Source organism: Coloeus monedula (genome assembly GCF_965178545.1).
Source record: "Coloeus monedula genome assembly, chromosome: Z".
Taxonomy (NCBI): Eukaryota; Metazoa; Chordata; class Aves; order Passeriformes; family Corvidae; genus Coloeus; species Coloeus monedula.
The window spans coordinates 39,314,164-39,337,547 of record NC_138822.1 but is presented as its reverse complement, the minus strand read 5'-3'; the positions used below and the strand labels follow the sequence as shown (position 1 = coordinate 39,337,547).

The 23,384-nt window shown below is 39.2% G+C and overlaps 1 protein-coding gene across 1 annotated transcript in view; it reads right to left on the bottom strand.

Annotated features, from left to right (window-relative positions):
* The window catches only part of CCDC171 (coiled-coil domain containing 171), a gene marked incomplete at its 5' end in the record, with an annotated part of 157,865 nt that overhangs the window by 23,234 nt on the left and 111,247 nt on the right, over window positions 1-23,384 (bottom strand). Inside the window, one exon of the mRNA XM_082301536.1 lies at window positions 20,625-20,756. Within this exon, the coding sequence (XP_082157662.1) occupies window positions 20,625-20,756 (132 nt within the window). The remainder of the gene's footprint in view (window positions 1-20,624; window positions 20,757-23,384) is intronic.

Here is a 23,384-nt window from a genome sequence, read left to right as displayed (position 1 = left end):
TTAAAAATGAGACACATGTTGAAATAGGACTATGACCTGGGCCTGTGACCCACAAACAAGGATTACCATTGCATAACAAGCTGTGTCTCAAGTCTCAGAGAAAAAATCTCATGTGCTCTTTTAATTACTTCGCGCACAGTATTTAAAAGTTTCTCTGAACTAGAATGTAGAGAGACATTTCCTTAACTTCTTCCTTTTACCTCTGCTACTACAGAGCTAGTGGAGCCACTAACCTATACAGCTTCATCCTACACCTCCACAGGCACTGGGTCCATGCAGTTATCTGAAACAGCAGTTTCTAATTCCTTGCTGAACTACTCATATATTTAATTTGTTCTCTCGTTTAATTAATTTGAAAATTTTAAATCTAGGAAAAATGTATTCATGAGCTTTTATTTTCAGACATGGCAATTGTTTTTTTTAATAATTTAGATTTCTTCTTAGTCCAGAAGAAAGTAGTTTTGCAGTTACTAATGATCCCTTACCAATGTGGAAGGTGGCATTTATGCACCTATAAGTACACATTCCTTACAGTATATCCCAACTCCCCAGCAAAAAGTCACGGTCAGTTTAGGTGTCTCTTGCTCAGGAACAGGTTAGGACAAACATTATTTTTGGGTCTTCCAGTGGGTGGCATGAGCATGAAGAACACTTACTGTAAATGACATCTGGAGAAAGGCAAATACATTGGATTTTTAGATGTAACATTGGAAGGCATAAATGATTTTAAGTCACTTATGTCAGTCACAGATTGAATGACAGATCTGTCCTCAATAATACAAAAGTTAAACTTACTGGAAAGCCTGATACACATGGAATGGGCATAGAACCTGGCCACTTGCAAGTTATAATATCTGTCACCTAATGATTAAATGCATCTGTAAAGGAGTTCAGAACTTCAATTTAGATCCCTATTTGAACATTGCAGTTACAAATATATCTGCAGCTCTGGAAACTGTTCTGTGATCAAGAAAGTCAGTTGACAGAATTTCCCAGAACGCAAATCTAACTGCAGAAATTTCTTCCTCTCCTGCTAACAAGTGTTTTCTTCTGTTTTTAAGTACACATAGCAGTAAGATGTATATATAGTTTTTAAGTACACATAACAGTAAGATGTTTCAGCAACATTCCTGATTAATTTTTATAACATAAACTTTGGCAATTATACACATCTGCACTGTCTGCATTTAAGCGAGCACTTCTGGTTTTGAATGTGCTGGTAAAAGTGTGACATTAAAACTGGGAACAGACCATAAAGCAATAAAAATTTGTCTTCAGTTACAGACAAAATGTTTCAAGAATACACACCAGAAAATGACTTCTGTTCAGAAAGGCAAGATGTAGTGACCCCCAAATCTTTTAGGAACCGATATTATTGCAACTCCTTTCAAAAATCTAAAACATTTTCAGACAGATGACTATTAAGGGAAAGTTAGTGAGGAGAAGACTTAAACAAGGAGGCCGCAGAAGTAGTGGAGTTGAAGAATACTGATTTTAAACATTACTGGCTCTAGGTATTCCTCTCTCCTTGTGCAAGGGGCTTGGACCAAAGGACAATGAGAGGTCCCTTCCAAACTCAACCTAATTCAATAGGGATGGAACACAAATCCAGGTAATGGCTGAAATCTACCTAGACTGTCAATTTTAAGAGCACAAATTTTAAGTCATTCCTTCACATTAATAAAAAATAAAAAGAATAAATAATCAGATGCTGAATGTTTTCAGTTTTTTTACAGTGATACCCTTCCTTTCTTTTCACCCCCCACAATGCTTTAATGTATAGAGGATGTCACTATTATTTATGACATCAACATCCTCCATCACATACTATTGATATAGCAGAAGCAAATGGTAGGAGTGCTTTTAATCCAAAAGTGTCTTCAATGTGAGAAGAGACCCCTGCTCCAGCACTAAAACAAGACACGTCGCTTCATGAAAACAGATGCATGACTTCCCAGATAATTGGCAACAACACACAAGATGAAAGTATATTCCTGTGGTTGGCATGGAAAAAGGATGCTTTTAGGCTGAAGTTGTTGGACTAGGAAGAAAATGTGCAAGAGTGCCCAAAATTCCATTTTCAAATATAACTTTCAATGGACAGATTATTTTAAGCCTAAATACTTCAAACGATCTCTTTTTTTTATAGCTACTGAATATTTAAAACAGTATCCCTATCTAGAAAATCACTAAGAGCACTTTAACCATCTTTCAGTACAAAATCAGAAAACTTTTTAAAAATCAGGTGTTAGTCATATCATAAAGGAACAAAGTATTTTAAATTTTAGATCTTTATTCAGGGCCTCGGAAGATTTTGAGTGAAAGAAGGCCTTATGACCTGTTCAGAGATGTCTCATCTCTAATATGAAGGTATACATAAAAAGTTTCAGCTTTGGCTACAAGTTGGTGAAGATGAGAAACCAAAGTTGAGAGTAAAAATAAAACAAATTAAGTTGATGCTGTTTATAAACTGCAAACCAGTGAACATCAGAGCAAAATAGCAAAATCTAAGCCATGCTTTCTTTCTCCATATTAATCTTTAAAAGGACGGAGAACACTTAAGCTTAGAACAGTTCTCCAAGGGACATGTAAACCCACTTTTTTCTAATATGCTGTGTACTTTTGAATAACCAAGCAGTGTCTAGTTCTGTACACCATTTCTAGAACCAGGAATTTTCAGGTGGATAGTGCTATAGATGCTGTAAAAGTGCATTTGCATGTATTGCTGCCTGTAAATCTGCAAGACTGAAAGAATTCAATCTGCAGGAGTACTTTATTACTGACAAATTACGTAACAATCTCCAAGAAATTGGAAACACAGAAAGAAAATGGATCTTTTTAAAAAATTAACTCATGTAATTCAAAGGTTATTCAAACTTCAGCTGTTCTCATTGAAGTTATAGTAGAAACATACAACAAGAAATACACAGATCAGCATATGCCAATTAGCAGAAGACCGCTCATCAAAGTGTTAATGTATTCATCATACATTAAAAAAAAGGCCTTTTAAATTCCCAGTTAAAACACTATCTGTGTTGTCTCCCTTGTCCTTAGTGTTTGGCCATTGAGAACACATCTTAAAATATTCTTTGGATTATGAGTTACAAACTGTAGCAAATGAAAATTTCCATCTAAAGTTTTACACTATTCTGAAGTTACAAATAAAATACCAAATTATTAAAAATCAGTTTCCTCATTTTTAGATCCATGTTATAACATTAACTCTGGACTTATTTGGCCTGCTCTTATCATAGAACTGCATCTCATGTTTGGAAGGAATGAACCTAAAGAAAGGAGACCTTATGCTGAAATGATGCTTATTAAAAGGTGTCAGACTACAGCCTGACATTGACTTTGTAACATCAGAAGGAGCAGCCAGAATAACAAGACCATCTACTTTACACAACATACTTTAGAAACCAAAAATGTACAGAAAAGCTAAAATTCATGTTTGACTGCTTGGTTCTTCCTTCAGGAATTCTTCAACTGAACACAGCGTTAGCACGTAGCAAGGTACCCCAGGACTACAAACAGATAAAAAAGAACAAGAGAAAGAATAATGAATGAACTTCAGAAGAATGAAAGATTAATGCCGGTTAACTAGATTACATGAGAATCTGAAAAGACCAAGAATTTAATTTATGGTACAGAGTTTGGCTGAAGTGGAATTCAGGCAGAAACAACTGGTGTGAAAGCAAAACTCCATGGAGTAGAGTTCTGCATGCCTGTCATTCCTGTCTTGCTTTGAACTGACATAAATAAGACTCATTAAAATGAGCCCAGGAAAGAAAACATACATCAATTACTTTTTGTTTTCAGAAACAAGATTTCAGGATAATTATTATATATTTAGAAGACCTATATTTGGAGAAGAAATTATTACAATGAACTTCCCCCATACATTTTAGCATTTGAAAACTCATCCTGGCTGCCTTGACCCATAGTCCAAAATGACTAGTGGCATCAGTGAAGGATATAAATACAGCAGCTTCTCTGGCATGGGGGAAAAAACCTCAAGGGAAACCGCATCCAGCAAAATTGCACTTTTGCAGCTGTTTGGCACTTCTTTAATGATCTATTCTCCTTGTATCTCATTTCAACACTAAACTTTTTGTTCAGTTCCATTCAAGCGTGGCATGCACAATTTAAATGTGCCAAAAAGCAGGTCAGTTTTGTTACAACTTTTTTTTTCCCCCAACGAAAGCTGACTCAGTGCCACACACGGGGCCTAACTCTATCCCCTTTGCTTCAATAACAATTACTTTACCCTGTAGGTCTCAGCGGATAGCCCAAGGGAATGAAGCTCTAAATAAAAGGCTAGATTCTCTGCAAGAGGTAATGACATGACTTCCTACAAGAAAATTGAAAAGGGAGCATTGAAATTGACAGCGACGGAAGGGAAAGTGCTTCTACTGGAAACCACAGTGGATGGGCGTAACAACAATTGCCATGAAAATTATTACAATGTGTAAGACTTTCAGAAATTACCTCAATCTTTTAAAAACTGATAAATTAAGACAAATGTGTTTACTTGGTATGATCAGGTAGAAAGCATCCTAAGAATTTTATAGCAAAGGAGCTACCTGTAGCCTTGACTACTTAAAAATAGCTCTAGATCATGGAAGAAAATTGTCAATTAACAAAATTAAGGAAATGCAGGTTTTTATAGGCCAATAACATTTACATGCAAAGGCTGTTCTCACTGTCTATTGCCCAAAGTCAAGCACAGTTACATGCAAAATGTGAAGGAGAAACGATTCCTGCCCCAAAGAATTTGTAATTTAAGCTACAGCAATGGGGAAAATGTTACCACTGAATTGTATTCTTCCCATCCTCTTACACAGTCTGGATTCAAAATGAATATTTAAGTTTGTGAGGACGGGTTAGAATTTTTCATGCAAGTGGTTTTAGTGAGAAATAGAAACTGACAGACATTTCAGGCTGGTATCCTGTCTACGGCTTCTTTTGCAGTGTATATTCTAGACAGGGATTAAAGAAAGAGAGAAGGGAAGTCACTGACACTACTATAAAGTTCACTTTAAAGTGAGCATGAAAACCTACCTAATGCGAGCATAATGCATTACCATTGATGAGAAGAACCAAACAGCAGCAGTCACTACAGAAAAGTCAGGATGTAGTTTTATTATAAAACATGGTAGTATCCCATCACACATTCAGTCTTGAGGAGAAAGAAGAGAGTAAAACTTCTCATGAAAATTCAGGTGAAATGTCAACTGGAAGTACAAGTTGTCTGAATCTTGATGATACTGCTTTTGGCCTATTGAAGTGACATCTTAGAACCAGAAAAAACATACAAAAACTGAAGTATAGAATTCTGTTTTCCACAACCAAATATATGTTAGTAAAATAAATTTTAGAAAGACTTTTAGTAGTCTTTCTCACTTTAAGGAACTCCTACATATGGATAAGATACCTTATATAAACAAAACAATTTTTATACATTAACGTTACCTAAACACTAAGTCTTAATTGTCTAAAATCTATTGATTAACAATAGGTGAATGTGTAGGAGAAAAGTTTAAGGAATGGAGAGAAGCAGACATTAATCTATCAGATTACTAAGTAGAAAAATCTAAAGCAACTTCACATGGAATGTAAATGTGAGATCTGACAAATTCTTCTGCTCTTTGAAATGCTGTCCACAAACTGTCCAACGTAAGTTAACTAATTCAACTATTTGCCAACACAGTAGGTTACTGAAAATTAGAATATTGTTTTTTCATTGGTTTTAAATAGTGGTCTCTTAATTAAGACCAATTTCAATTACTTTTAGGAGAGAAATATGCTTTACTTACGAAAAAAATACTGACTTAGTTTTAACCACTGTAGAAAAAGTCTGTCGCTGACTCCAAGAGGAAAAAATTACTACCCCGCAAAATCTGGGCTCAGTATAGACATTTCCTTAAATATTTTGACTAGAGCTATGAAGGGGTATAGATTATTCCCTTCTGGCCACAGGAAGCTGGTTTTTAATTGTATAATAAAACATTTTCATGCTGAATTAAATATTTTACATATGGATAGAAGGTGGAAATATATCCACTTTTTATTTTCCATGCAAAAACTGAGCATACTCTATGCTCTAGTTGCCATTTACTAGGAGACACAAAGGTCTCTGCTGGCAGGTTCACTCAATATGACAACTGTGATTATGTGGCTCACACATAAATACTCACTACTGAGTCCTAATCCTTGTATCAGATTTTTGGTGAATGCTCAAGTCTAAAGGGCCTAGGGAATAGAAACCTGTGCAAAGTTTTGTGAAACACCTGCTTCACTTCTTCTGCTTTTCTTAAAAATGCTCATGGTAGCACTGCATTTTAATTCAACATAAGTATTTCATCCTACATAAAGCAATATTCTGTAGTTTTGCAAGGAAAATCTAAAGTATACCTGTTAGGTTGGATTGCAAATTAATTTTTTCACTTTGGCTTCTCACCAAAATTCCAGTTAATTACACAAATTTATGATACCACCACAGGAAAAAGCCCTAGTCAATTTCTCTAGAGAACATAATTACCAAGAAAAGTTGAACTGCATTCCTCAAATTCACGGACACACCCTTAATCTAATGTTAACTGCCACATACAGGATGATGTCTCGGTTTTGGAGACAAAACTTCGGGAGGAAATGCTCCAGAATGAGCGTCTGCTCCAAAGGGAAAGGACCTCCCCTTTCCTCTGCCAATGAGACAAATTGATAACAACAGGTGAACGTGGAAAAAAACCAAAAAAATGAACTGTTTATTAACACAGAACAAAACAGAGTAGAACAGGAAAAAAACCCTCAAAATACAACAAGTGCCCGGGGAAGGAAAAAACACACGGGCTGGCAACTGGGCTCCCCCAGTCTCCGGAAGGGAAGGGGAAAGGGACGTCCACGCAGCAGCCCGGAGCAGGGCGCATGAAAGAAAACCTGTTGACTCTTGGGTGCCGGTCCTCCTCCCCATAGCCGGTGAAACGGTTCGGCATTCCTCAGGGCTCGGATCAGTCGGGGCCACCCCGCGGGCCTGCCGGTCCCGGTCCTCCTCCTCGAAGCAGGCGAAGCTAGAGGACCTATGCATCCCCTCGCGCAATGGCTTGGCCCTCCCCGGTGTTCGGACCAGCCGGGGCCACCCCGCAGGCTCCCCGAGCCGGAGAGGAGGGAAGGGATGCAGTGAGGCAGGGGGGAGGGAAGAGAAAAAACAACAAAACAAAAAACCCAACACAGCCTTTTTCCAGCTAGCTGCAACAAAAAGCCCCCAAGAGCAGCAGAGCGCTCCCCGCGCACTCCCTCCGGAGCCCCGCTGAGACCCTTCGAGGCCAAGCGTTGGGCCCAGCCTTGAACCGACCCGCACCGGGTCCCGCGGCCCCGGCCCTGCCCCCCGGGTCCATCTTAAAGACACGGTGTCCTTGGGCATCGAGCAGGTGGTTAAGGAATAAAATAACCCCTATAATATCATCCCAGGACAGATGGACAGGCATCCTCCCTCCATTCTGCCTAAACTCAGCTGCTAATGAGATAACTAATTTGCTTCATACATTCTTAAACTTTAGCAACATTAAAAAAAAAAAAAAAAAAACAACCCAACAACATGCAAATGCCTAGATTTTCAAAAAGACTTACTTTCAATATTTAATTTATGCTATAAAAATGTTTTATTAGAAGTTCCAGTGACAGCAGCTTTTGTTCCAAAATATGAGGAGGAAATTTAAAGAACACAGTAAACCTAATATTGACCCTCACAATGAGCACACACATTAGCATCCCTCTTTCCAGAGCAAATGTCTGACAGAAGTGGCATCATCACTGAGCTTGACAATTCGCTGTCCTTAAAGGTTAGTATTAGATAAATAATTTTTTTTTTCACAAAGTTTGCTTTTAACCACCATAATCTGAGGAAGATCAAATAAAATGATCCCTATCATCTCTGAATATTTAGTTCTATAACAATGGATTTACAGCTGACGAAAACTCTTGTTGGGAAAAAGTGATTGTGTTTGTCTGCCTTTTTGGCATTTATCATATGAGAGATTAGCTCAGCTCAGAAAGGTATAAATCCCAACCAACACAAGCTAAAAATTGGTGGATAAGTGATGCTCCACTATACTGAAGTCTGGCCTCTTCTGTGCAAGAGGTCAACAAGCTAAGTGAGAACCTGGAACAACAGGTTGAAAGTGTTGAGTAATACATCTGGTCGAGATAGCTGGACAGGCAAGCTTCAGATTGAGATGTAAACTGAGCTCCGGGTGGGAGCCTGAGACAAGAGGTTGTGAACTGCCAAATTTTAGGATAACAAGGGGCATGAAGACGGATGACAGCAGCCAGCTGAATGGACACTGACAGACACATCAGGAGCTGGGAATTGCCAGCCTTCTGGATAACAAAGGAGATGAAGACTGGTGACACCAGCTAGGTGGATGGATACAGAAAGTGGGTACAGAAGCTGAAGACTCAGGAGGAAGGGCAAGACTTCCATGTGGGGACACTGAGGGTGTAAAAGATCTGGGGTTCCTTTGCTGGGGTCCTGCTCAGAGGCACCAGCTCAAGCTGTTTCTGTGTTACTGTGCCATGAATAAATGGCTTTATGGGCTGAGACATCTGAGACACTGCTATGGGAAACCTGGGGTCAAACCTGTAAGGAAACCTGGTCTGACTGCAGGTGAGTGTGGGCTGTGTAAGGAGTCAAGCAGGGCACCCATCAGCTCACTGGAGTCACCAACTGTGAAGGGGCTTCACTACCAGCAGTGAAAGTCTCTGACATTGGGAATGTCACTGCCAGAGAGTCTCATGGATGGCCAGACTGGGAAGTTTCTGTAGCAAAAGAGAAGAAGACACTAACTTTTCTGATGGCAAAGCTCTGGTTGTCCTCATTCAGACTAACAATTCAAAGATGTGTTTCTACTAGATGAGCCTTTTAGATAATGTTTCAGAAGATGCTACTTTCTGCTTTGTCTTCAGCAAATGCACCAAGTGCCTTTCCAGTAAATGGGAACTTACAGTAAGATTGCAGAATGTGATTCGGATTATTAGGTTGGGAGCATGGCAAGTAAGGTCCTTTCCCTGGTCTGGTCAACAGTCAACAATCAGATCCAATTCCTTAGAAGCATAAGAGATAAAGTGACATTCTGAATTCTGTTTATAGAACTGGATGCTTATAGCAATCGTGAAAGGAGAACACCAAGGAGGCTACGGACTGGTGAGATGAGTTTGTCTAAAATGCATAAAGTATTCTTCACTAATAGGATCAGAAGTAAAACATCCCATATCATGGGGTGTTGTAATGAGACTGAGAAAGCCCTTTCTAATCTTTTTACTGAATGTGGTAATGACTGCCGGTATCACAGTATCATGTACTTGAGCGGTGACCTTAATGGTGGATCAACAAAAGTAGCTGGTTCTTATCCATGAATCCTAACTGAAAAACCTAACTTAAGTTACGCCATCATAACTTAAAAACACCCAAGAGAGTAGCATTTTTCAAACTCCCTCTGATGTTGTTACTATTTCCTTTATCCATTTTTCAGACCTGGACCACAACGTGCAGTTAGGTAATTTATGAGTAATTGTGCCTATGAATGTTGGTAACAGAGAAATCACTTCCATAGCTCAAAAACTCTAAAAACTAGAGATGATTTCTACTGTTCTCACCTTCTTGTAGTTCAGCAATGAGGAAAGCAACCTGAAAAGAAACTTCTGATGGAGTGTCCAAGAATGAAAGTGATTATGACAGTCAATGAGAAAACATGACTAGTATAAAGAAGGTAAACTGGGAATATTTATTAACATTAACATATTAACATTAAATTAAATAATAAAGCCATTTTCAAAACAAATCTAATAAACAGTTTTTCAGAAAGTGTGTCGTTAAGTTGCAGAAGTCCTTTCCACAAGTCATGTGAAAATACTTCCCTTTATGTGGGCTCAAAGAGCAATGGGACAATAAATGGGTGCTGAACACAAATATAAATTTCTTTCAGAAGATCTGTTGATTTGTTAAAATCTATCTGTTAATCTGTTAAAAAATGGTGAAGGCTGGGGAGACATTTTTGCACTGTTTCTTATACTCCGGGGTTTCCTTTGTCATTTTCCCTGCCCAAGCTGTTTTTAAGCAGGGACAATCAGTTTACTGCTATTCTATGTGCCCTCTAGGCATTAAATGTTTATTCAGTCCCACAGTCTGTTTCCCAAAGGAGTAAAGTTTGCAACAAGTCTCATGTGGAATAAAGGCAGAAAAAAATCAGGCATCTAGGATAGTGACTTTGCAAAGGTACAGGCAAACATCACGTTTTGACATGTAGGGGAATCTCTGCTCAAAACCCAGTCCTGTGGTCTTTGCAGCATGTGTAAAAACTTGGGAATTTAAATCTCAACTTGTAATCTTTCACTTGCACAATATTAATCCAAGACCAAAAGTATTCAAGATTGGAAAACTGGCTAGAGGGAAGGTCTGGCACTATACACTGTGGCAATGGCAGGAGGCTTTGCTCTTTGATCTCTCCCTTTAGTATTTGTCAATTAAGATGAATCAGGAAGAGGAGGATCCACCAATGGGTGCTGGTACTAAAGAACACACAATCTGCCTCTTAACAGAGAGAAATCAGAACTAAAAACAGGCATTAAATGTACAACATAAGTTTGCCTGCACAGGTGGAAGAGATTACTCTTCCCTCCTGATCTTTAGTTTGGAACTGCTCTTTTTTCAAAAAAGATCATGACATTGAAGCAATCCAGAGGAATCTCAAGTTCTATCAAAGTTCCAGGAAGATAAACAAATTTTTATCATTCCATGGATATTATGTTCTTAAAAGCCATAAAAAATCCAATCCTTTGCAGGTAAACTTGCCAACATGCAGGCTGTGTATCCTTATTATTCAGGTTTACACAACAGTTCCACATTCATCCTATTTCCATTAATTAGAGCACCCTCCAGCTGTCTCCATTCTCTCCTCACCCCCTAATTTCTTACCACCTTTTTGCATCTAACAGGGAGAGATCAAAAATGAGAGACCATAATGAAGGGAGAGCTCTAAAATACTATAATGAAATTAGGTACTGCAATGGACAAGTACTGAGTGCCCTATTTAAAGCATATTAGTCCTGGAACCCCTATAGCAAAGATTTTATGAATCCCAAGAATTTGTCCTTTTCACAGTCCAATATAATGTTGGAATTTTTGATCCTAGGATACTAGCAACATATGTCACTAGACAAGCAATCAAGTCAGTTAATGAAAAATCAAGATGACAGCTTCAAAATAGCTTGCTATGATTCCTGCAAAATAACAATATAAAAAATAAAATTTGCAGTTAATAACATATGTGCATTTATAAGCCAAAATTTATATAACCCTTTCCACCAAAAAAAATCCAAAAAACCCACTAACAACAAAACACCACCAAAAAAACCCAACAAACCCCCCCACCAAAATTAATTAGTGACAAATTGTTAGAATCTGGTAAAACAAAACAGTTTAACTTTTAATCCATTCAAAACTTATCCTTTTCGAATTTCAATAGCATTTGGGATGCTATCCCAGTCTATTTCTTCAATACATGGAAAGTGTGGAAATAAGAGAACAGCCTGTTTTTTATGCCTAGTTTTATATTCTGAAAGGTTTACCGTATTTTTCTTAATCCTTAAGTTGCATATTCATTGCTATATTTTTGTCTAACTGCTGTCACTTATATTGTCATGCAGAAGGGCAAATCAGGGTCAGTTTATGTAAGCAGCATCAATCTGAAAAATCTTCATCAGTCTTTATTTCAAGGCATTATGCAAAGAAAGCTTGACATTAAGAGAGCTTTAACTGACAGCAAATGAAATCAATCAGCAAATCACTAAGCCATAATAAACTCGCTCAAGTTGTTGATAACCCTTCCTCTTCCAGGTCTTTAACTACAAGGCCCAACAAAATGCAGTATCTGGGCAGAAATGTCTCCCTTGATTCCATTACAAAATTCTTGTACTAATGTAGTGCAATATTTAATTATTTTTTCTTACTCTGTAAGCAATTGATAAAAATAACAGGGAGACATATGTTTTATAATAATGGACTACTAAGCAGTTAAGCAAAAAAAAAGACTAAACAAAGTTTCAGCATTTGAAGGGGGGTTTTTATAGAAAATAGTCTGATTCTGTGTCTGCTACTTAAACATTTGTGTAATAAAGTCTACTGCCTTATTAACTTCTATTGCTTACACTCACTTGCTCAGCATTTTTTCTTAGTTTTTGAAATTAAAAGAACCAGTACAAAAAATTTAAGACTCCAGACAATTCCTAATCTTTCCTGGTATTCACTTCATGAATTTAATTTGTAATCCACATGATTACCAACAATTAAACATCTAACACTTCTTAATGGACTTGTCTGTGTTACAATGGTACACACTGCTCACTTTCTAAAAAAATGCAGTCACAAATTTACACAGTTGTTATCTGTTAAAACTACTCCTTTTCTGAAGATACAGCGCACAGATAAACCCATGCAGTTCTGAAAGACGGGATTTCTGAAGTAAAAAAAATTGCCTAACAAGGTGCTGTGAAAACTATATTTGATATCTTTTGTGATTAAATTATGCTTTGTTATTGCAATTAACTATTAGGAGTCCGCCCTTATTCACTGACGCAGCTTTGGATACATATTGAGATCACCATGACTCTAGAGTAATTCTTCTCATGAAAGAATAGTGAGTGGCAAACAAGAAAGATACTTCCTGCTATAAGATGCAGCAACCTGGTAACCAAGTGAAACAAAAAATCCCAGGATTACAAGCAGAAGCAAAACTAAATAAATAAACTTTGTGAATTAAGATTGTATTTTAAACAGTTCTTAAAGAGCTTCCTTGCATATCAGCACAGGTAATTCCTTAAACATTGCCCACATGCAACAGATATAAATGTATGAAAAGGTCTAAGTGGATAAAAATGGGTAGTTACATGATTGCTTGATAGGGCCAAAAAAGAAAACTTTCCATTGAGAAAGGTTACTGAAAGGTTAAATGATTATACACTAGCTTTGGCATTCAAGATAATCAAGACAATCATCATCTTAGCTGAGAAGATTTACAAAACTAATAGTGCTTATGAAAGGAGCTGGACAAGAGTTAGTAGTGTCACAGGCACAAAGAGAGCTTTCAGTAATTGATTAATTGGTGATTGCAGACACTGACTTTGATATTTATGGTCCGTAACGCCAAGACTTAGCATGGCTGGAGTGCAAGAGTGTCCCAGTTAACTACAACACCCTCTGAGAAGGTTCTTCATATAACCTGTCCTAATTTAGTAGCATGAAGAAAGGCAAGTGAAGAAATTAAAAAGTGCAAGGGTGGCTGAGAAAGTGAGGGAAAGAGGCTAATGATAAGGAGCAGGGAAATGAGGAAAGGAGAGAGGGCCCATAGAGGAGAGCAAGGAAAAGACTGCTAACAGAAATGCTGTGAAGAGGAAAGGAAGTTGAGCAGTTAAGTGGCAGAAAGGAGAAGGAATAAATTCAAATTATAGAAAGCAAATTTCCAACATCACTGGCATTTACAAGATGTCTTGTTTTTTAAAGTTTTAAACAATATTTTCCTAATATACATTAATCTTATGTTTTAAAGTAATTATAGTCGAATTATGCTAAAATGGCTTCTAAATATTTAGCAGCATGATACAACATTATCTGGAGACATGACTCCAGACACCAGCTGAACACTTTCAAGAAGATTAAATTAGAGTTCTCCATTTTGCAACTCCTCAGTCTGGTTATTCAGACTTTACTCAGTTGTCAGTTATTGCTTAAGTCCTACACCTACTTTATATTAGATAAATTAAAATGTGCAAAAGGTCAGGGTTGCAAGAGGTGTTGCCCCACTCTAATGCTTTTGAAACATTTACTTATTTATGAGTATTTCAACCCAAACTGAAAGTGTAAAGTAGCAGTAGAGTAATAAAGAATCATTCTTCTCTTTAAACAGTATATTTTAGACAGGCTTGTGGTCAGTCCAGGAGAACCACATTTTGACACTAGATAAGAAATTCGTCCTTTTGGAGAGGAGGAGAAGAAATTAGTCCTTTTGGAGGTGGGAGGGCAGCCCAGCTGCTGTTGAAAGAAGCTGCTGAACACCCAGACAGTGAAGATCCAGTTTTACCTGACAAAAACCAGCAATCTGATTCTAGAGGAGGCAGCATTCTGGCCTCTATAATACCACTGATAGCTCCTTCTCTGGTGAAACAGTGTAAGTAAAAATAAAACACTGCAAGAGTGTGCATGTTGCACCTTTAAGACTCTCTAAAAAACATTTCTTTTTTCTGAAGTATTAAGAGAGAATTTTTTTTTTCTTTTAGCAACCATTTTAATAAAAGAAAAAAGCTTTAAAACAGAAGTACAAGATTTAAAATACTAATAACACAGTTTTTAAGCAGCTGCTCTATGATTAGTTCATCTCATTAAGTTCTCATACCAGAACTGATTTATGTTTGAAAGACAAGCCCTATGCAGAGGATAAAATCTAATGACAGAATTATAATATTACCTTTGAAATCACTTGCTTCCTCAATTTGGTAAGAACTTTTTTATTGACAAGCAAACACAGAAATGAGGAAGTGTTTATTATTTTGAGGAATATTATCAGCAGAACTATGCATATCTTTCACCAAATCTATCAAGCAAATCTAAAATTAATAAACAAGTGAAAATAAATACAAATTAGGAAGCTCCTAAAACTACATTTATGTTTGTCCAATTAATTACAAAAAATGGACCTACAGCACAATTAGATAATGCATGGCTAAATCATGCATGAATGCATAAATGGTAAGAACCTACTTCTTTGTAAATTTATAATGATTATATGCTAACACTGAAGATACGTCAGTACTTGACTATACCTCCAAACACCTAAGAACGGCAAAGAAGTACATATAAATACCATGTGGTCTTCTGAAACTTGCATTAACAGATGGATACATGCTGAAGACAGAGGGAGCAAGACGGGGCAGGTGGGAGGGAGAGGCAGAAGAACAGTGGGGACAGAAAGACTGATTCAGAGCAACCAAGACAGAGTGGGAAAGAGGCACAGGAAGCTGAAGAGAGAGCAAGACTCAGGCAGAGTAGCAGGCAGAGATTTTCTGAAGGAAAGCTCAAGAGTGTGGAGGGCAGAGAGAGCAGGCACGCAGTGAGAGGGAAAGCAAGAGCACCAGAGAGCGGGTGTGCATGGTTGGTGTCCACACAGCAGCAAGTACACACCCATGAGGGCATGCGTGCAGCAGAGAGTGTGCAGAGAGGACACATGGACAGGCAGCAGAGCATGAGAGTCTGGGGCAGAGAGAGACAAAAATGGAGGCAGAGACAGGCAAGACAAAGTGAAAACTTAACCATCTCAAACCCACCTGGAGGAATCACAGAATCATTACTGTTGGAAAAGACCTCCAAGATCATCAACCCTTAACCGAACACCACGACACCAACAAACCATAGCACTAAGTGCCACATACAATTGTTCCTTGAACACTTCCAGGGATGGTGACTCCAACATCTTCCTGATAAGTCCATTCCAATGCCTTACCATCTTTCTGACGTCCAACATGAAACTCCCCTGGCACAGTTTGAGCCCTATGTCCTCTTGTCCTGTTGCTAGTTGCCTGGGAGAAGAGATTGACTACAACCTGACTACAACCTCCTTTCAGGTAGCTGTAGAGAGCAATGAGGTGTTCTTGGAGGTTAGGGTTTTTCTTTTTTTATCTTTCTCTCAGGGAATTTTCTCCCACCGTAACAACGATACCTGGGAGACAAAGGATGTGGCAGGGAGGAGGGCGAAGGGTGCCGTTTGCTGCCATCTCTTGGCTGAAGGGCTTTCCCTTGAAGTGCAGAGATACTGTGACATTCTGGCTGGGGGCTGAGGGGCTGGGCTCACCCCTCGCTCTCTCTCTCTCTCCCCTGGGATCGGAGTGGGACAGGTGCGGGTTTTGGGGTGGAACTGTTGCTGCCCAGAGGATTTGCTGCCACTGTGGAGTTTTTGTCCTGCACTGCTTTCTCCTTACTGTGGGTGAGCATTTGCCCATAAGAGCAGCTGTTGAACTGGGACCTTTCCAACACCCAGCCTCACTGGGAGGGGACCTGACCCCCGATCCCTTCCCGGAGGGAGCGTCTCCTGGCTGCTTGCAGCAGCTTCCTGTGACAGCCCGCCTTGCCGCTGTCCAGCCCCACTGTTTCGTGTCGCTGCTTCAGTTTTATTTAACCTGACACCCCATGCCCGCCTGGACACCCCGCGGCTCCTGGCACAGCTCCGGAGTCTTTGCTACAGTTTGTTGGCCACCCTGGGTGCGCTCGCCTCTGCTGTGCCAGCCTCCGAGGTTCCTGCTGCTGCTCATTTCTCCATCCGGAGGGGCACCGGGACCAGCTGCCGCTGTGGGTTTCTAAAGGAAGCACCTTCTCCATGTCTCCTGCCGGCCCCCCGCCATTACTCACGTGAGGGACAGGGCCGCCGCCGCGCCGCAGCGCCCCCTGCCGGCACGGGGGAATCACCGCCGCTGCCCTGGCCGGCCCGGAGCCACCAGCGCCCCCTGCCGGCTGCGACCGCCACCGCGCGGCGGGAAAGCGCCCGCGGCCGAGAGGGCGCCCCCTGGCCTCCGGCTCCGCTCGGCGCCGCTGCGGCGCGAGCGCGGGCCTGGCCCTCGCGTGAGTAATGGCGGGGGGCCGGCAGGAGACATGGAGCAGGCGCTGCCTTTAGAAACCGTGTTTGTTGTCACTGCCACTGTTGTTTGAGTGCCTTGCTGTCCATATACATACTAGTAGAGAATTGTTGTTCCTTTTCCCATATCTTTGCCTGAAAGACCCATCATTTCAAAGTCATAATAATTTGGAGGGAAGGGGGTCACATTTTCCATTCCAAGGGAGTTTCCCGCCTTCCTTGGCAGACACCTGTTCTTTAAACTAGGACATGTGTTCCCTGAGCCTCCTTTTCCCCAAGCTGAACAACCGCAGCTCCTTCAGCTGCTCCTCACAGGACTTGTGCTCCAGACCCTTCGCCAGCTCTGTTGCCCTTCTCTGGACATCTTCCAGCACTTCAATGTCTGTCCTGTACTGAGTGAGGGAGGGGCCACAACTCAACACAGGATTTGAGGTGTGACCTCACCAGTGCTGAATACCAGGGGACAATCCCTGCCCTAGTCCTGCTGACCACACTATTGCTGATCCAGGCCAGGATGCCACTGGCCTTCTTGGCCATCTGGGCATAGCTGGCCTGTGTTAAGCTGCTGTCGACCAGCACTCCCAGATCCTTTTCCTGTTCCTTTTCTTGTTCCTTTTGTGTGTTCAACTAGTATCTGGAGTCATGTCTTCAGATAGGTTGGATCATGCTGATAAATGTTTAGAAGCCGTTTTAGCATAAATCAACTATAATTCCTTTAAAACATAACATTAACATATGTGTCTGAGGTACCTAAACTTGCTTAAAGAAGTTTCTTTCATACCAGTTTCTATCCTTCTGCATCTACCTCTCCGAACAGAAGAAACATACAGTGATAATATACTGGTGCTTAATTATTTATACATAAACATTTTAATCTCATCTCATTTATTTGGGGGCTTTATGAACTGTCTTTAGGTAGAAATGTTTGGCAATAGTATCAATTACATATTTGATGTAGAAGTACTTGAGACAATTCAGAATTAGTGTCCTGAATGCCCACTTTTTCTGTGAGCCAAAAAAAACTATTTCAGAAGAGAGTGTTAAGATTATTAAGTAACCTTAACCTCATTCTAAAGATGTAACACAATTGAATTTTGTATTTTATAAAGAGCTGATAACCTTTACTGGTTAATTTAAATAGTCATCTGCCAAGCAAGGCTACGAGGATTGGCAATACCATGTCATTTTAGTTGCCTTTTTAACTCTGTATCCTATATTCATAGGAGGCTTCATATATGGTTCCAATTTTTGTATCCAGTAGGAACATTCTGGCATGGCCAGAACAGCACACCATAAATCCTGTGTTCATTGTGTTTCAGGTGCTTGAAAACAATACTATAATGTTCCACTTTCTAACTTAAGTAGCAAACGGCACAGCTTTGTGACTTAACATTCTTTACAGCAATTAAATATTAGGTGAGACTGTTTCAAAGCTATAGCAATCTAATTTCAACCTTAGAAATATTGCACCTTTTCCATTACCTATCCAGCTGAAGTGACATTTTCAAACTACTATAGTAATTCTGCTGCAGTCCTCAAGAATTTAACAAATGCCTACAAATTAAGTCATACTTTCACTACTTGCATGGGGCTTTAGAAGATGCTCAGTACAAGGATATTCTTGTTGCATAACTTAACATTTCAACCTACTACATAACCTTGCAATTCAGGAGCTATTTCATAAAGTGCAGGCTTTGGAGAAGATATACAGAATGGTGTGTCCAAGTATTTCATTTCATTACCTAAAGGTCTAAGCTGGAGCATACAATTCTTTAAAAGATGCATACCACTTCCCTATGATGAAGAAGTGATACACTCAGACCAATGAATATATAATTAATTACTGATTTCAGCCACCTACTACAAACTGGATGCATGAATAATAAAAATAGAACAATGTCATCTTCTGTCAGTACTCACCAGTTCTGATAGCCAGTGCTTCATCCCTATCACACTGCCTAATTTAAGATCTTAATTTTTCATGCAATTTAAAAATATATACCATCAAATACCAATAAATTTAGACTTGGGAGAAAAATCCTGATGTCTAACCCTTGCAGATAATACGGTCTTTAACGGAGTTGTACTTATCACAGACTAACTATAGCAGGTCTAGAGAACATGTATGCAAACAATTCCACTGGTTTTAAAGAGAAGTGTCCATAAAGTGATTACTCACTGTTTACCTTGTTCAAGATTACCAGATTGCTCTTAATGTAGTTTTGCATGAAATTAAAATCAATTAGCTGACTCCCAGATATGAAAGGAAAATTTTACAAGAAAATCTCTACAGTGTGCTTAGAAAGTTATCAAAAAAGCACTATGTAACTAGGGAGAGGGAGAGAAAGAGAAGGAAAAGAAGGGAAAGGAAAAAGGATAAAGGGAAGAAGAAAAGGAACTTTACAGTGATACAAACTGAACCATTGGAGCTGTTTGTGTACGCACAGAGTAACCAAGTGTAACTGAAGCTGTCAGGTAAATAAAAAGTAGGTTTACATCACTGCACTATCAGTGCAGCACATACATTACTATGTGCTAGCTATAGCACAAATAAGTACTCTGTACAAATGTGAAATGCAACTTTTTATACTACTGTTTCTTGTAATCTTCTTAGAAATAAAGATGAAATAGGCTGTCTTGGAAATGCTTCTGCAATCCTTGGAAGGTCAAAAAAGAATGGAAGTTGGGATGAGACAAAAGAACAGAAGCAGATATCACCAAACAGGCTCCTGAATTAGAAAAGTAATATTTAAAAGCCGGTAATTTCCATGACAGCTTCTTTGAAAAAAGATGCACCTGTGGAGCTTTTCATGCAGCTTTAAAAGTGATCATCACTGTATGGAGAGGCATTTCCAACCTACCCTCTGCCAGAGATGTACAGCTGTGCTTACTAACGTGCATGAGAATCTCACAGTGTTACATATTACTACTTTATTATGGAAACATGATAATAAACACATAATTTAAATCTTTTTCATATTGAAAGACATGCATGCAAAAGGGCAACAGTGAGAAATTTCCAGTTTAGAATCTGCCTTTCTTGAATGTTTGGTTTTGCAACTATATACTGCGTGTAGAACAGAAAATCTACAATCAATTAAAAAAGGTTACTATGAAAAAGTATACATATTATACAATATTTGCATTGTCTAACATCCTTGCACTTTACTTGACTACCTTTACTCTCACTGATTCAGATAGAAGACCACAATGAAAGAAGAATGTACTCACTCTGCCTTTTGTTCTCTCATTGGGAAAACAAAATATTCTGCTTTTAACAAAAATGTATTCTGCACAGCTATAAAGACTAAGGCATAGTTTGTGTAGAAGAAGACATAACAAACTGAAAAACAATAAGGAGGCATTGCACAGAATCCATTTTCAGAGCTGAAAGTATGTACATTTTCAGTTAATTTCTTTTCCCCAGTTTCCTCCTAATGAAGTTAGTATTTTGAAACATACAAGTATTTAAAAAGTATTTGAACAAAATAGCTTCTATACTGAAGTATTCCAAATAGCAGTTTCTTTCAAATTGTGAGTGCTAAAAATCATTGTTAGTTCTAAAACTGAAATATGAAAAAATCTGGTACTGACCAAGTAGCAGCATAAAAATCTTGTCCTTTTTTCCCCCCATTTTTAATTTCTATTTATCTTGCGTAAATTAAGCAGAGGAAACAGGGATAGGATAGGGTGATATTAATTTTCAAATACAGAATTTGTGTTTTTCCATGGTCATATCTCTGTCAGTTATTTAACATTATACCTGCAAAATTAAAAGTTCACATCATCTCTGAAATACCACATCCAATGGTTTATATGAAAATTATTTCTTTTTCAACTGTTGACTGCAATAGTTTTGAAGCATTTTGTTCTCCAAACATTCAGAGTGGTCTAGCTTCTTGTTCTCAGTTGCAAAAAATGAAAACAAGAAACAGGATTATTTTATACTCCAACCTGAAATGCTGCAGCCTCTGGCCTGCCCTTCAGCCCTTCCTCTGAAAAGGTCTCCAGGTGCAGTTTGGGTAGCTCCAGGGTGAAGTCATTCGTGGCTGCTGCAGTACACGGCAGCAAGGCCTGATCTCTGACCTAAAGGGAAAAAAACAGCATCAATGGTAATTCCCCTTCAGACACATTAACTGGGATGAACTGGGTCCCCTTGAGCCCACTGAGTGGACTTGCATTGATCGCTGGACCTGAAATCCATGAATAAATTTAGGACTAATTGATTTTTCGTTGCAAATAAATCTCTAATTCAGAGTGCTGGGAGAGAATGTTAAGAAGAAAAAGCATCTTCCCCTGGTCTGAAATGAGAAGAAAAGACACTAAGGGCTCTGTAGCCCAGCTGGCGTATACATTTCACAGATCTGTCGCCTGTAAACACCTCATAAGAAAAGAAACAGTAATTGTACTTCTAACTGAAACAAACATAAGCTGTGAAATTAAAAAGTTCATGTGATCACATCAATGAGAAGCTGGCATGTGGATTCTGTCTACTATGGTATCAGTCCTCCAGAATAAGGTTCATTTAGAAACAACTCAGTTAAAAGTCAGAATAAAATGAATAATCCACAAACAAAGCAAAATGAACTAACCTGTAGCTTTCCAATTAAGGGGGGGGGGGGGGGGGGGGGGGGGGGGACGGGGGGACAGAAAAAGTGTTCCTAGATAGCTTATTGCGGACTCGGTGTAAGGCATAACGCACTAAGTGGTATTAATCGACTTTCGCGCAGTTTCTAAGGGTGCCGCTCGGAGCGGGCAGGCGAGCATTTGCACAAAGCCCAGACAGGCCGTGTCCGGGCGGTGTCGGGCAGCCGGACGCGCGCAGCCCGAGCCGCCCGCGCGCCGTTGGTGCCGCAGCGCCACCTGCCGGCCGCGCGCGGAGCGCCGCCCGCGCTTTTGTCCGCGGGCACGGCGCGGCTCCGCGGGAACGCCGGGCCGCTCCTGGGAACGCCGGGCCGCTCCTGGGAACGCCGGGCCGCTCCTGGGAACGCGGCCCTGCGCTGCGCATCGCGACATGGCGTGAGTCTACCAGCATGGACAGGCGATTATACGTATTTAACGCGCAACTTCCACAGGCACGCCACTTATGTTCACACACCATATGATGCCACACACCCATTTTTCATTCTGTTTAATACAAAAATTACAACGTCCGCCTCCAGGAGATCCCAGCAGTCGGATTTTATTCTAATACAGATGGATAGACACACATACAAAAATATACGTTAGTACAAATGAATAGATTAAATCTATTCATTTGGAATACACTGCATCTGTTGAGTAGCAGTAGTGAGTACTGCAAAAAAAATTTACTGTTTTAATGACCTAATACACAGTCTAATACTGAAACATATACTGAATATATACTAAAACATATACTAGATATATACCAAATACATATAAATCAATAAATATACGATTTGCTAAGTATTATTTTGCTAAATTTCAGTTTTTGTTAGAAGCTGCCTTGTCCACAAAAATGCACTGAACCTGAATTAAAACATAAATCTATTCATTTTAAATCCCAGATTACTTTTCTGTAACCACAAAATTAGATTCTTGTAAAATGTTGATTATGAGGGAACATATTTCAGATAATAGCAGAGCCTTTGAAATCTGCTCTGATTGAAAGAAGCATGTGCAAATCTACTGATACAAAGAAGAAAAGATTTTATTTTATTCGTTCCTCTGTTCTGTGAGAATAGGGAGCCCTACATTTCCCAGGTTGACCTAAAGAATTCCTGTCAATACCTGTGGCTGCCAAACATATGCACTATGATGCAATTTTTATAACAGGAAAGGTCCTCCACACATTTTTTGCACACGTAGTGCACTAGGTTCAGGATACACAGTCCTATGGAACAAACATGCTCTCTGGAGTGTTCTGTCAGCATGTGTAATTCTGGTCAGATGTTAACCTTGCTGAATATAACAAAATACATTGCTTTAAATACAAACACACACACACACACACGCGCGCACACACACTGGATTTACATTTTTATAGCTTATATATACACCAACTTTTCAGTGTCTTTGCTGCCAGTATGCACACAGATAAAAGAAAACATTAATGTGGATTAAGGTACTAAGAATTTATCAACATCAAACCACCAGTGTTTTGCCTTCTACCCTTCTGAACCGTAGTCAATAGATCTAAATATTTTACTGCACCCTGGCCAATTCATTGTTTGATGTTTAAAAACTCAAACAGAATCAAAGAAAATTTATTAAATTTCAGCCCCCAAATGAGATACTATTAGCTTTGAAAGTCAAGTTTAACTGCGATATTGATGATTCTCTTTTTTCTGTGACAAAATTCACAAGGGAAATCCCTATGTCAAAGTACAAAAGCAGATTGCTAATACTAGGGGGAAAAAAACAATGTATAAGCAATGTAGGTATAATATATACACACAATACAGACAGTAGAAGTCCTTTTAACCCTATTAGTTTCAAACTCTCTGCTTCAGTATTGGGGTCTGACACTCACTGAATAGCAAAATATAAACCATATTTTTTAAATGGCTGCATTGTGGTAAACAAATGCCATTAATACCACTGCATCAGAAAAGTATGTATTAGCTTCTTAAAGAGTATGATTTTTGTTATGAGGATTCACAATTAGAAAAACAAATGCAACATTTTTTTGTGTTTGTAAATACTTATATTGTAGAGAGTACATCTCATTATCAGTATGCATACTGAGAAACT